The sequence below is a fragment of the Microcaecilia unicolor genome, chromosome 1 (assembly GCF_901765095.1).
Source record: "Microcaecilia unicolor chromosome 1, aMicUni1.1, whole genome shotgun sequence".
NCBI lineage: Eukaryota > Metazoa > Chordata > Amphibia > Gymnophiona > Siphonopidae > Microcaecilia > Microcaecilia unicolor.
The window spans coordinates 649,352,892-649,367,336 of NC_044031.1; the positions used below are offsets into that span (position 1 = coordinate 649,352,892).

General features: G+C 44.1%; 1 protein-coding gene across 1 annotated transcript in view; it reads right to left on the minus strand.

The window, feature by feature from the left end:
• Positions 1–14,445, minus strand: part of SSH3 (slingshot protein phosphatase 3) — a 142,753-nt gene that overhangs the window by 53,166 nt on the left and 75,142 nt on the right. The window contains 1 exon segment of the mRNA XM_030185766.1: positions 13,071–13,142. Within this exon segment, the coding sequence (XP_030041626.1) occupies positions 13,071–13,142 (72 nt within the window).

Consider the following 14,445-nt stretch of genomic DNA (forward strand, 5'->3'; position numbering starts at 1 on the left):
TCACCCTTACGACCAATCTCCATTCAGAACCATCTTATGAAAAATTTCTATCTGCTTTAAAAAAATTGGTTCTTCACCAAATCATTTTCAGGATTGGGCCATTAGGTATATCGCTTCTCCATGCCACCTCCTTCCTACTATGCTTTACCACCTTGTGTCTTCATTTGGGTTCCAGGGCTCTGTCCTCTCCTGGTTCTCCTCTTATCTCTCCCATCATACCTTCTGAGTACATTCTCATGGTTCTTCCTCCACCCCTATCCCGCTCTCTGTTGGAGTTCCTCAGGGATCTGTCCTTGGTCCCCCTTCTTTTTTCAATCTACACCTCTTCCTTGGGCTCCCTGATCTCATCCCATGGCTTCCAATATCATCTTTATGCTGACAACACCCAGCTTTATCTCTCCACACCAGACATCACTGCGGAAACCCAGGACAAAGTATCAGCCTGCCTATCCGATATTGCTGCCTGGATGTCCAACCGCCACCTGAAACTGAACATGGCCAAGACCGAGCTTCTTGTCTTCCCACCCAAACCCACTTCTCCTCTCCCGCCACTCTCTATCTCAGTTGACAACACCCTCATCCTCCCTGTCTCATCTGCCCGCAACCTCGGAGTCATCTTCGACTCCTCCCTCTCCTTCTCTGCACATATCCAGCAGATATCCAAGACCTGTCGCTTCTTCCTCTATAACATCAGCAAAATTCGCCCTTTCCTCTCTGAGCACACCACCCGAACTCTCATCCACTCTCTCATTACCTCTCGCCTTGACTACTGCAACCTACTCCTCACTGGCCTCCCACTTAGCCATCTATCTCCCCTTCAATCCATTCAGAACTCTGCTGCACGTCTTATCTTCCGCCTGGACCGATATACTCATATCACCCCTCTTCTCAAGTCACTTCACTGGCTTCCGATCAGCTTCTCGCCCATCTGTGATGTGTGCTCGTCTCTCTCACTCTTTCCTGGGCCGCTCTCGCTTTCCCTGCGGCCGTCCTCTCAGCAACCCCTCACAATTTGCAGAACAGCATTAGGCACCTGCTAGAACTTACACAAATAGGTGGACACATATGTGCATTAGCCCCCAGATTCTATATACGGTGTCCAAATTTGGGTACGCTGCCAAGATGCGCATGCAAATTAACTGGTTAACGAGTTGCTAACCATCAACCAATTATTGATTACTGGCACCCATTAAAATTTATGCATGCATCTGGCCACGCGCTATTCTATAAACAAGGGCAACAAACTCCAGTAGCATGTATCCAGAAAGGGGATGTAGCCATGGGAGTGGCATGAGTGTGTCAGGAGTGTTCTGAAAAGTTACGCGTATAGTTACAGAATACTGAGTAAGCGTGCCTATCTTGGGCGCCAGCATTTATACCAGGTTTCAGCAGGCGTAAGTTTGGCGTCAAAAGTTAGGCACAGGAATCAGTGCTATGCGCTATTCTATATAGGGTAAAGTGCCCTTTACAGAACAGCGCTTACACCCGGATTCTATATATTGCGCCTAATTTTCCGCACTGAAATCCAAACGTATTCTATAACAATGTGCATAAATTAATTGGCTTAACAGCAATTAACAAGCAATAACGTGCACTAATTAGCAATAATTAGAATTTATGCACACAGCTTGCTAAGCGTATTCTGTAATGCATAGCGCCTAAATTCTAATGCGAGCTGCCAAAATGGGGCGTGGTTATGGGCAGGGAAATGGGCATCCAAAATTTACTCACACTGTTGTAGAATATGCCCCTCCACCCCAAAATCTACGTGCCCATATTTACGCCATGTTTTCCTTGGTACAAATAGTTCTAGGTGCTGGGACAGCGACTAAGAGTATTGTATAAACCGCACCACTTATAGAATATGCTTAGGCAGAATTTGGATTTTTAAGGCGCTATACATAGAATCTGGCCCTTAGCGCCGATTTTTTTTTGCGCCCATTTTTGAGAATTCCCCCTACGTGCTAGTACTCTAAACATTTACACACAGGGGAAAATTAATTAGTGCCAAGTGCTTGTTAACGCTAATAATTAAATCACTGGAGCCCATTAACTAATTATTTTAGGCATCCTTTATAGAATCCAGGGGATAACACATATGTGAATATGAATGTCTAGGTCAGGGATGTCCAACCTCAGTCCTCGAGGACCGCAATCCAGTTAGATTTTCAGGATTTTCCTAGTGAATATGCATGAGATCTATTTGCATGCACTGCTTCCATTGTATGCAATAGATCTCATGCATATTCATATCGGAAATCCTGAAAATCCGACCTGGCGAGGGCTGAGGTTGGACACCCCTTCAAGTTCTATGGCCAAGTGTAGTAAACATTAAGAGAATATTTTCAGAAGCTATTTAAGAAGGCAAATATCAGTTTCCCCAGTAATCTGTCTAATAACTGCTCAGCCCCTACCTAGCTAAGAGTATACGTGAGGATCGACATATATACTTTCAACCGAATGAAAGGCAGGCAGACATGGAGGTATGTTTAGGTCAAGGAGCGAACTAGGCACATAGGTTAAAGTTTCAAATCTACACACATTTCTGATTTAAAAAAAAAATAATAGGCAACAATAAAGCAGAGACAAATGTCTGAGGGTATTTTTTTACCAGATCAATTTTCCAAGAGAAAAGTAGGCTCGTATCTTCCCTTTGAAAATTAGCATAAAGTCAGTTGGCCCTTAATGCAAAAAGTGTAGGAATGCATTTGGGCTCAGAAACCTCAGGGAGCAATGCATGGGAGGGATGTGCATTAACCATGACACAGACACCTTGGGGTGATCATGCCCAATGATCTCAAGGTTACAGAACAGTGTGGCAAGGTGGACGAGTCACTAGGGTGCAAAAGAACCAGAAGCAAAAAAGGAGGTGATGTTACCTCAGTACAGGTCTTTCCTAAGACTTCACTTTGAAAGCTGTGAAAATGAGAAAAAGAAAAGGAAGCCACAAACTCCAGAGCTTCAGGCAAAAACAAAACAAAGCAAAAAAACCTTATTCAAATATTTAAAATCTTAAAGAGATTATAATATGCAAAATAAATTCTGCAAATATTTAGAAAGACTCTCAAAAGGCTTGGGAAGGTACTTGTGAATGGTAAGAAGAAAGCAGGTCAAAGGATGCCAAATTTCAAGCAGGTATAAATATTTTAGGCAAGAACCAAACTTGCAGACAGTTAATCATTAGAAAACTGGAGAGAGAGAGAGAGAATTAAAAGGGAAAAACTCTGGCAGGGCGCACCACTGGGGCACAGTATATGCAAATGCTGTACTTCAGTGCTGAGATGAGATGAGATATGCTAGTTCTGGAGATCATGGTGAGTGGAAAACAAATTTAGATATTACTGGGTTAGGAACTATCAAACCATAACCACTGTCCCCAGTACCTCCTGAAATGTTCTCTTTGGTCCGTTGAATTGGCTCAGAAAAGTGTGACACTGGTTGAGAAAGAAAAATAAGACAACCCCAACCCCACCTTCCAACTGTGAGTGCGCAAAATGTTGGAAGCCAGAAGCACAGAAAAGTTTGCAGACATACTCCCGAACACTCCATCCAAGCTCTCAGAAAAAGTGATTTTTTTTTTTTTTATTTGAAAGAAATTTTTTATTTAATCTCATTATTCATAAGTACAATCACAAAATCAATTACCCACTATGCAACAAGCCTTAGTGAACTGTACAATAATATCAACTATTGAAAACTTAATGAATTTTACTCCCCTCCCTCCCCCCCATCTTCACGTAATGGCTGAATACACTGTGTAATAGTGGCATTAGTCCATAAACACTCTAGATGATTCCATTCCTCCGCCTTTGGTTCAAATCTGCCCTTTCGTCTGTCCGTCAGTTGTTCAAGTCCCATTATGGTGCGGAGTCTTGTTTTCCACTCCACGACTGTAGGACCCACTTTCTTTTTCCAGTGGGCTGCAATTTCCAGCTTCGCAGCTGATAAACATAGTCTTTTAATCCGCTTCTGCCACTTCTTGCCTCTTTTATTCCCCCACCCTAATAGGCACCATTTAGGTTCCCCTACAAACTGTGTCCCCAGAATAGAGGTCATGCACATAGTTATATCGTCCCAGAAAGAACGAATAAGTGGGCATGACCACCACACATGCATAAAATTGCCCAGGTCCTTATCACAACGCCAACATCTGTCTGAGGCACTAGCATACATCAATTTTACCCTGTCTGGTGTATAGTACCACCTGCTTAAAACTTTGTAGGCATTTTCCTTTATTAGTACACACGTGGATGCCTTTTTTACCTCTATACAAACCCTTTCCCATTCTTTCACACTCATTTCACAGTTCAAATCTTTCTCCCATGCTTTCATATAGGATAATTTAGTCAATGTACTACCTCTAATATAATTGTACAATTTGGAAATGCCCCTCTTCCCTACCTCAAGAGTAATCCATATGTTCTCTAATGGCTCCCTTCCCCTCTGGTCCCCCTGTAGCCACCCCTGTCTACTCATATAGTGTTTAACCTGTAGATAAGCATAGTTATCCGACGCTCGTAGGGCAAACTTCCTTTTTAGTGTCTCAAATGTTTTTAATGAACCATCCGACATCAGATCTCGAAATCTCCTCAGACCTTTTTTATACCATTCATGAAAAGTTCCCCCCTCTTCGCCCGCTGGGAACTCTACTTCATGGATTATATGCGCCAATGTAGATGTTTTAACTCCTTTTTTAAATTTTCGTTTCAATACCTCCCAAGTATGTAGCAAATGTCCTATAAAAGGATTATCAGTTCCCCCACGTGGGCCATACATCCTTCCAGATCCCCACAAGCCCCTTTCCAAATTACACCCAGGCACCAGTTGCTGCTCTAATACAGCCACTGGCGCCCCCTCCCCCTTACTCCATTCCGCCACCTGTTTCATTTGTGCTGCCTGATAATACCAGGTGATGTTGGGCATCCCTCTCCCTCCTTCTTCCACTCCCCTCCACATGATTCGCTTAGATAGTCTCGCCCTTCTTTCTCCCCAAGCAAAATTTGACATTTCAGACTGTAATCTGCTCAGGGTTCCCGAGGGGACTTCCAATGGTAACGTTTGGAATAGGAATAACAACCTAGGAAGTACGTTCATCTTAATGACCGCAATCCTGCCCCACCATGAAAGCATCCCATTTTTCCATCTGCTTAAGTCATTTCTTAGTTCTCTAATCAAGGGAATATAGTTAAGCCCGTATAAGGATTCTAGGTTCCTGGGGAGCCTAACCCCTAAATATCGAAAATTCTCCTTGGCATGCTTAAAAGAAAATCTGGTTAATGTGCTTCTCAGATCTAAGGTGGTGCACTTTATTCCCAGCACTTCAGACTTATCATAGTTAACTTTAAAACCGGAAAAAGCTCCGAACGCCTTCAGCTCCCGACAGATATTTTGCAAGGACTCCTCTGGGCGACTCACATAAAAGAGAATGTCGTCGGCAAATAATGCCAATTTGTGCTCTCGGTCTCCCACCTTGATCCCCTGAATGCTAACCGTTTCCCTAATCCGCTGCGCAAGCGGCTCAATTGCCAATGCAAACAGCAGAGGTGACAGGGGGCAACCCTGCCTTGTACCCCGCTGTACCTGAAACTGGTCCGAATATCCCCCATTAACTTTTATACGGGCTTTTGGTGTTGCATATAGCCCCTTCATCCATGTCAATACCTTTGGGCCAAATCCCATACATTCCAACACCTCCCACAGGTACTGCCATTCAACCCGGTCAAAGGCCTTTTCTGCATCTGTTGTTAAGAGTACAAAATCTCCCCCTCTACGTTGTGCCTCCCATATTATATTCAGCGTTCTCCTTATATTATCAGCGACTTGCCTTTGTGGGACAAAGCCGGATTGGTCCTCATGGATTAATTGGGGCAGAAATTTGTTAATTCGCTCCGCCATGACCTTAGCAAGTATCTTAATATCTATATTAATGAGGGATATTGGTCTATAGGAAGCACATAACGTGGGATCTCTCCCCGGTTTAGGAATCACCGAGATTCCTGCTTCATACATACTACTCGGCAGCTTTCCCGATGTAAAGCACTCATTCCCCACCCTTAACAATAATGGCCCCACCTCCTTATTCATTACCTTGTAGAACTTAGCTGTGTACCCATCCAATCCCGGCGCTTTCCCACCTTTTAATCCTTTAATGACTCTTTCTATCTCATCTAATACTATCGGTTTATCTAAGAAGTCTTTTTGTGTTTCAGATAGTGTATGCAATCCTAATCTGCTCAAATATTCTTTAATCTTTTCCCCCGAATCCGTACTCTCTTTAGTATACAACGCTTTATAAAATTGGGCAAACCTATCTCTCATCTCCTTGTCTTGGTACAATAGTGAGTCCCCCTCCCCTTTAAGTTTCACTATAGTATTGCCCACTCTGCGCATGCGGAGATGTCGCGCCAGCATTCGTCCTGCTTTATTACTGTATTCAAAAAACTTTTGCTGTGCTAACTTCCTTTGAAACTCCATCTGCTTTATTTGGATTTGTTGCAGCGCGGACCTACATTCCCTCAATTCTGGCAGAACCTCAGGGCATTGTCCTCCTTGATGCTGGACTTCTAAGGACACCAGTCTTTGTCTTACTTCTAATTCCCGCCTTCGCCCCTCCCTCTTTCTTTGACTCCCCTTTTTGATCAGGTGTCCTCTCACCACTGCTTTAAGAGCGTCCCATAGCGTCCCTTCTGTTACATCCCCTTTATCATTGTAAACTAGGTATTCTTGTATCGCCCTGCTAACAGCTTCACAATCCTCAACTGAGTCGAGCAGGGATTCATTCAATCTCCAAAAGGTGTGTCCCTTTTCTCTCCCCATACCCTTCCAGGAGACCCATATGGGAGCATGGTCTGATACATGAATACTTCCTATATTAGAATCCCCTACTTCCCCCCATAGATTACGGGAGCCCCATATTGCATCTATCCTTGTATACGTTTGTTGGGCGTGTGAATAGAAAGTATAAGTCCTCTGCCCCGGGTGCTGCAATCTCCAAACATCTATCAGATCCAAATCCCTGAACAGACTCAGTAACTTTGTCGTATTTGCTGAGACTCCACCCTTTTTCTTACCCTTTGAGTGATCTAGGTCAGCTATTGCCCAGTTGAAGTCCCCTCCCACAATCACTTCTCCCTGTACAAATTCTATCAATTCCAGTCTTAATTTTTCAAAGAACGCACCCTGTCCCTCGTTAGGTGCGTATATATTAACTAACGTGATCATTTGTTCATTGACCTTTCCCTTAACTGCTATACATCTTCCCTGGCTCTCCAGGTATGTTTGCTCATGGACAAAAGGTACCTTTTCTTTAATGTAGATTGCCAATCCTCCCTTTTTCCCACCTCTAGGGTCTGCCAGAATAAAATTCTGGCCCAGGTTTTTATATTGAATAAGCCTAGCATCTTTCCTCTGGATATGCGTTTCCTGCATCATGATAATGTCCCAATGCATTTTTGATATTTCTCTAAATACAATTCTCCTTTTTTCAGGTGTGTTCAGCCCATTTACATTCCATGAACCAACTGTGATCATGCCCTCTCCTCCCCCTCCCCTCCCCCCCCTCCCCTCTCCCCCGATGGCTGCTACTACCAGCTGCCAGTTTATCCCTAAGGAAGTGTCGTCCCCCCGGGATCTTTACCCCTCTTATATCACCCACACAGTAAAACCTTCATTCCTATTCATTCTTTCCAATATACTCTGTTCAAATCATACATATATAAACAGTTAAACGTTACCAGTCTTGTCTTACTTACTACCAATACTCAAATGGTCAAACGCTATGCCTGGGCCTAAGCCCCTTGACATTTGTCCGTTCAAGTGTCCCCATGCTGCTCCAGGCCACGCTCCTTCCGCGTTCCGTTTGTATTGCTGCCCTGTTTCCCCTGAAGATGCCCTCTCCCTTTGCCGGGATTGTTCTCTCCATTGCCTTCCACAGTGGGATTTTGTAACTCCTCCGGCACATCTGCACATCCCATGTTCTCTAGTATCTTCCTCGCTGCTGCCGGGTGTTGTATTTTCCTTGTCTGATTCCCCACCGTGACCATTAGGCCGCTGGGGAAGATCCATCTGTAGCGCAGGCCAGCTTTTTGCAGATATCTCGTTACCTCGCGGAATTCCCGCCTTTTTTGTAGAGTGGTTTTCGCCAGGTCTTGGAAGATCTGTAGTTTACAACTTTTCCAATGTATATCACCCATAGCTCGGGCTTTCCGCCATACAGTCTCCTTCACCTGAAAATCGTGAAAACATGCAATAATATCTCTAGGGTTTTCTCCCCGCTGCGGTCCCAGACTCCGGTGTGCACGATCAATTTTAATTTCAGTCTTGTCTGCATACTCCTGGGAGTCTCTTCCATGGCTCATTATAAAGTTACAAATTTCTTGCACCACTTTCGTAGCTTCCAAATATTGAGCCTCCTCAGGAACTCCTTTAAATCTCAGATTCCCCCTTCGAGAACGATTCTCAAGGTCTTCCACCCTGATCTCCAACTCGTCACGCTGTCGTTTCTCTTCTTTAATTTTTTTCGTCATACTCTGCACCTCCATTTCCATTACCTCCATGCGTTCCTCTGTTTCTCCCATGCGCTTGCCAATGTCCTTTACTTCTTCCCGCAGCTCTTTAACAGCAGCTTGAATACTATTTCTAGTATTTATCATTTCTGCTTTCAAGTCTTGGAACCACTTTATAAATTCACTTCTCTCAATTTCTCCCTCTCTGCCGCTTCGTTCCTCGAGTTCGTCCTCCGTCTCGGGTTCCTCCGGCGCCATTTTGTTTACTCGCGGGGGTAACCCAGTTTGCTCTCTGCCTCCCGCTTTCGCCGATTCCGCCGCGTATTTAAATTTGGAAAGTTTCCTTCTGGCTGCCATCAAATCTGGTAAGTTCAACCATTCGTCTGTGGAAATATTATTCGCCCGATGTGAGGATTTATTAGCAATTTACTTCGCGTCCCCGCGGAGCTACAAATTTAAGCTACCGATCCCATCGGTGACGTCACTTCCTCCGAAAAAAAGTGATTTTTTATTAATGACAGGCTGCAGATTGGAAAAGAAAAAACAAGCCACAGAAATTAAGCATGCAGTTTATACATTCCCTTACAAGCACAGGTACTGGAACAGATTGGGTCTACCGATATTATGCTCAACACAGCATCAGCAACTTGAAACTAGAGCTTAAGGCAGGACTAGAAAATGGTTTGTTTGGCCTCTCCAACCCTAAAGGTATTCCACTGCCCCTGCATTCAAGGTGCCAGTACAGAGAACCGAGCTCGAGTAAGGACAGGCTGTCTCGTTGATTGGTGCGACAACAACCCCTTGAGAAAGCCGAGTTGTGCGAAACAAGCACCTATCGGGGAGAGTTCCGCACTTCAAAACTAAGCTAAGTAGTCATCCACATTACCAGAGATTGGTTCTGTACAATTGAAATGTACTATGTTGTGTACGATGTGCTACGTACTCGAATCTGTGTTTTACTTATTAATAAAGACTTCATGAAAATTAAAAAAAAAACTAAGCTAAGTTAAGCTTTTTTCATAAGTATAATTATAATTACAGCCTTATCAGATAGCTAGACTGTTCAATAACGAAGCTCCCAATGTGTATGCAGTACTAAGTATAGACATACCTTTGGTGATTGCAAAAATGTAAAAATAAATATTAAAAAAAACATAAAACAGACAAAATAGTAACAAAGGAGGGCGGTAGGGCAAGTCGATGATTACAACTGTCGCATAATAGGGGATTATACAAGATTGCAACTGCACCCCCGTGACCTATGAGACTACCCTACTAAAAATAATGCTATACTGACTGCACACATGTAAGAGTTCTACTGAATCTTGTGAGGTATATATCCTAGAAATAAGCAGTGGATTTTCCCAAGTCCTTCTTAATAACGGCTTACGGACTTTTCTTTTGGGGAAGTATCCAAACGTTTTTAAAACCCTGATAAGCTAACTGCTTTTACTACATTCTCTGGAAACAAATTCCAGAGTTTAATTAGAGGCCAATCAGTGCATTTTCAGATGAAACAAACAAACAGAATGATCGTGATAGGGGGTGGCAGAGCATTTTTTAAGCTCTCCCCCCCCAGCAGATGACGGGCCCACTAGCAGCAGCCCCCCCCCCCCCCCGAGCCACTCTTCTGGCTGCACCTCCCCTCCTTCCGAGCCCCCCCAGCCTGGTGGCAACTCTCCCTTCTGACCCCCCCCCCCCCCCCACGGTAACCCCCTCCTGGGCCTACCTTTTCGTTGGTGGGTAGTGGGTGCAGGAGCATATGTTGCTCTTGCCAGTGCCGATTCCATTAGGAAGATGGCTGTCGGGACCTTCTATGGCAGTCTCAGAAGCCATTTTCTAGGCCAGGCATGCGCAGGAATGAATAGAGACACTCCTGCGTCCACTACCCACCAACAAAAAGGTAGGTCCAAGAGGGGTCTGCCATGGGTGGGTGGGGGGAGAGCTGCCGCCAGGTCTGGGTCCAGGTCGGCAATTTCAGTTTCTGCCGAAGCTGAGCAGCCAATTTCGGTTGCAGATTTGGTTTCAGCAGAAACTGAAGATCCTGGTTTCAGCTGGGCTCTAATAGAAAGACACTATGCAAGATCCCAAAGGAATATTATACCATTTTGGATACCTTGTTTTGGAAAAAGTTAAGTCTGTATTTATATAGATCCCTAAATGTCTCACCACAAAACTGCAAGATAGAATTTCCCCTTCCAGGGAAACCTGAACCAGTGGATGTAACTCCCACTTCCCCACATACAACACCTCTGATTTTTTTTAAACTTAATTTCAGTCTGTTCCTGTTTAACCAGAATTCAGGAGTGAAGTAGTAACCTAATGGTTAAAGCAGAAAGCTGAGAACCAGGGAAGCTGCTTTCAAATCCCACTGCAACTCCTCATGGTCTTGGGCAAGTCACTTAACCCTCCATTGCCTCAGGTACACACTCAGATTGGGAGCCCTCTGGGAACAGAAAAAATACCTTCTGGACCAGAATGTACACTGCTTCGATTGCTTTCGAACTTCCAGGCAGTACATAACACATTATATATTTTTTAAAAAAAGCTCCCAAAGTCTCTTATACAGTTGTAGGCAGTGATATAAGCAGAGGAACAGTATGAAAAACCTAACTCTAATCTTCCTACACATAGATACTAAAGAGGTATGACGATAATAGCGACCACTGGGGCACCCCATGTGACAATACATTTCCTCTGACCCATATTTCCCTAGCACCAACCTCTGCATCCGTAATAACAAACATATAGCATTAATCTGTCTTCTGTTTCACCTCGTTCAATATTTACTTTTCAAGTCAGTAAACCTTGATTAATCACCTCAACAAAACTCTGTATCACCTTTTAATCTGCTTTAGTCTAAGCCTGGAGTGAGACCTAGCAGAAATAGAATTCATGCACTCCACAGATGCTAATTCAATGTCGTAATTTAAGGCATGCTAAACAATGCAAGTCCCATTATTCTCAGCAATGCCTATTTACTAAGAAGTTATTGAACTCACATTAACATGCATTAATTGAGTAAAGCACATTAGTAAATGAAACCCTAGGTATTTTTTTGGGGTGGGGGGGGGGGAGGGAGTAGGATATAAAATGGAAAAGTTGCAAATGAAGGTTCTTTATGGCAAGGTCACAGCCTTAAAAAGCAGGAAGATAATTGCTGGGTTAAAAAAAAAAAAAAAAAAGATAGGGATAGTCATCATGGCTGGCTCTACTGGTACCCTGTGCAAAACTGAAATTGGCATCCTTCTCATCAGTGATTGCAACTTTAGCATAGGACATCCTCCTTCAGTGGTGGCAGTGACTCGCTCTCTTTTTACCCAGCACCCCCTTGTTTTCCCTATCCTCTGCTCTGTTAAATTACCGAGCCCCTTTCTTTGCCCCTGTGACAAAGAGAGGATGCCAGCATGGTGGCACTACTCATGCAGGGTGCCCCATTTGGGCTGTAGAGGTTATACTCCTGCCAGAATTCTGCACTTTCTTGCAAAGAATCTGCGCTCCAAGAGGAATTGGCCTCCCTCGCCACAGCCGCCCCCCCCCCCCCCTCAAGCCTTGGTGGGCTCTGCCTGGGCCTACCTGAGTCCACCCTGGTGGTCTAGAGGCCTCACTGGGGACAGAAAAGAACCCCACTCTTTCCTGCCCACTGTTCTGGGCTGGTGCTGTCGATTTTTCCAAATGGCCACCGAGACTTCAACCGGTAATCTTGTGAGACTGCCACAGGAAGTCTTGGTGGCAATTTGGAAAAGGTGGCAGCACTGGCCCAGAGCAGCGGCAGAAGGTAGGAAAGAGTGGGGTTCTTTCCTGCCCTGAAGAGGTAGTTCTATGCAGCTCCTCCTGCTCCTTCCTCATGCGTAAGTGCAGGGATGGCTGAAAAAAAAAAGTATGGATAGCGTGTGGGTGCAGGGAGGGGGGAGAAAGACAGGGAGAGAAGGAGGGAACTGTAAAAAAAAAAAAAAAAAGGTAGATGTTACATGTGTGTGGGGGTCTGTAAAAAAAGGTAAGTGCTATAGGGGGAGGGGGCTGTATAAAAAAAAGGTGGATGCTATGTGTGGGTGGTTAGAGGGAGGGGCTGTAAAAAAGGTGGATGCTATGGGTGCAAGAAGGGCTGTAAAAAAGTGAATGGTGTGTGTGTGTGTGTGTGTGTGTATGGAGGGAGGGAGGGAGGCTGTTAAAAAAGGTGGATATTGTGTGTGCGCGTGTTTGGAGGGAGGCTGTAAAAAAAAAGTAGATGCTATGTGTGGGTGGAAGGAGGAAGGGAAGGTTGCTGTAAAGGTGGATGCTATGCGTGGGTGCAGGGAAGGGGTTGGAAAACAATATGAATGCTGGGGAAAAAATGGTGGTATCTGTCTGTGTACAGGGACGGGGCTGTAATACTTGTTAAATTATGACTAATAAATTTGCAGGGTTTGCAAATTTTGTGCGCAGACGTTTTGAATTTTTTTGCGCAGAATTCCAGCAGGAGTAGGGTTGCGCACTCCACCAAAGGCTGGCCCTGAAGAAGACAAGGGAGATAAAAAGGTTTTGATTGAGAAACACAAGGTATATTTCTGTCTCAGAGGCTCTTACCCATCTCCATCAAGGAACACCTGGGTATTACTCCAGAGAGGTAGGACCATCCCGATAGTGCACTGACTGCACCTAAAACCAGAGAAAGAGAAACATTAGTGAACATAGCTCAGTCCCGGCAGCAGAGAAGCTGCTAATATTCACTTCTGTCAGCGTTCTTACGTAAACTCAGAAAACACTTCAGAATCTAAACAGTGAATCACTTGGTACAAGCTCATGCCTTGAAGTGGAAGAAGTGCCATTTGCCCAAACTTTCCACAGCTAGCCCATTTGCTCCAGAGTGGCAAAGCAGCACTGTTTGGTTTGGAAACAAGTTCAAGTATTTCTGGCATAAACAGCAACAAATCTACCAACTTTAGTTGGAATGAAAAAGAAGCAAACAGAGAAGCAGGTGCCCAGAAGACAAATACCAAAGCTGTTTACTCAGGTACCTCTTTCATCAGTTCTTATTTCTGTTTGTTGAGAGATGGGAGTCAGAACAGGAACCAAAGTTTATTTTTAATTCTTTGTTCTCATTTATTGCTGAGGCAATCTTACAGTCGAGTGGGTATCATACACCAAGGCCACACAGTTGGCTGCTACCGCCTCCTGAGTCCTCACCCCTTCTTATGGGATAGGGAAAGCGTTGCCTCACTTAGGATTGACCGAGTATGTCAGAGGGGAGGCAGAAGAGTTCTTGGTAGTTACCTCTTCAGAGGTCAGTATAACTGAAGTCCTGGTGCACTGTAACCAGTGGGATGACAGGAAACAAAACGCTATCAACCAAGGAGATTTTATGAGAGGAATGACAAGGACAAATCAAACTTGGGTATACATATAAAGTATCACATACCATGTAAAATGAGTTTATCTTGTTGGTAATACCAAGGTAGCCAAGGATACTGCTTCAGTTCTGAAAGTCTCCAGTATTTCAGAGATATTCAAAACATCAACTTCAGGAACTTGCTCCCCTTGAGGTGCAAGTGTCTCTTTTATAGTTGAAGGCAAATAATAAATACAGGAAAGATTCCTCTGGCACCTGTAGAATCTCTCTCATATCTTTTAAAGGTAGTTTAAGCAACCTTCTGGTAATAAATTTTCCTAATCTAGTGCGATTTTCTAAAGTTTCAATCTTCTGCTTCATAATATTATTTTAATTTATAATAGATACATTAGCTACTTGAAGCATTTTAATCTGAACAACATTTTTGGTGTCCACTTGCTCAACACAGGTCACCTGCACTTGTAAGGCAGTCAACGAAAAAGCATTTATTTGAATATTAATGTTTACTGCCATAATCTGTACCAAGAGGGCCTTACCCATCTTTGCAACTGCAATCCAAATCGTCTCCAAGGAAAACATAGGGGTCCTCTGGAACGAAACCTCAGCAAGCTT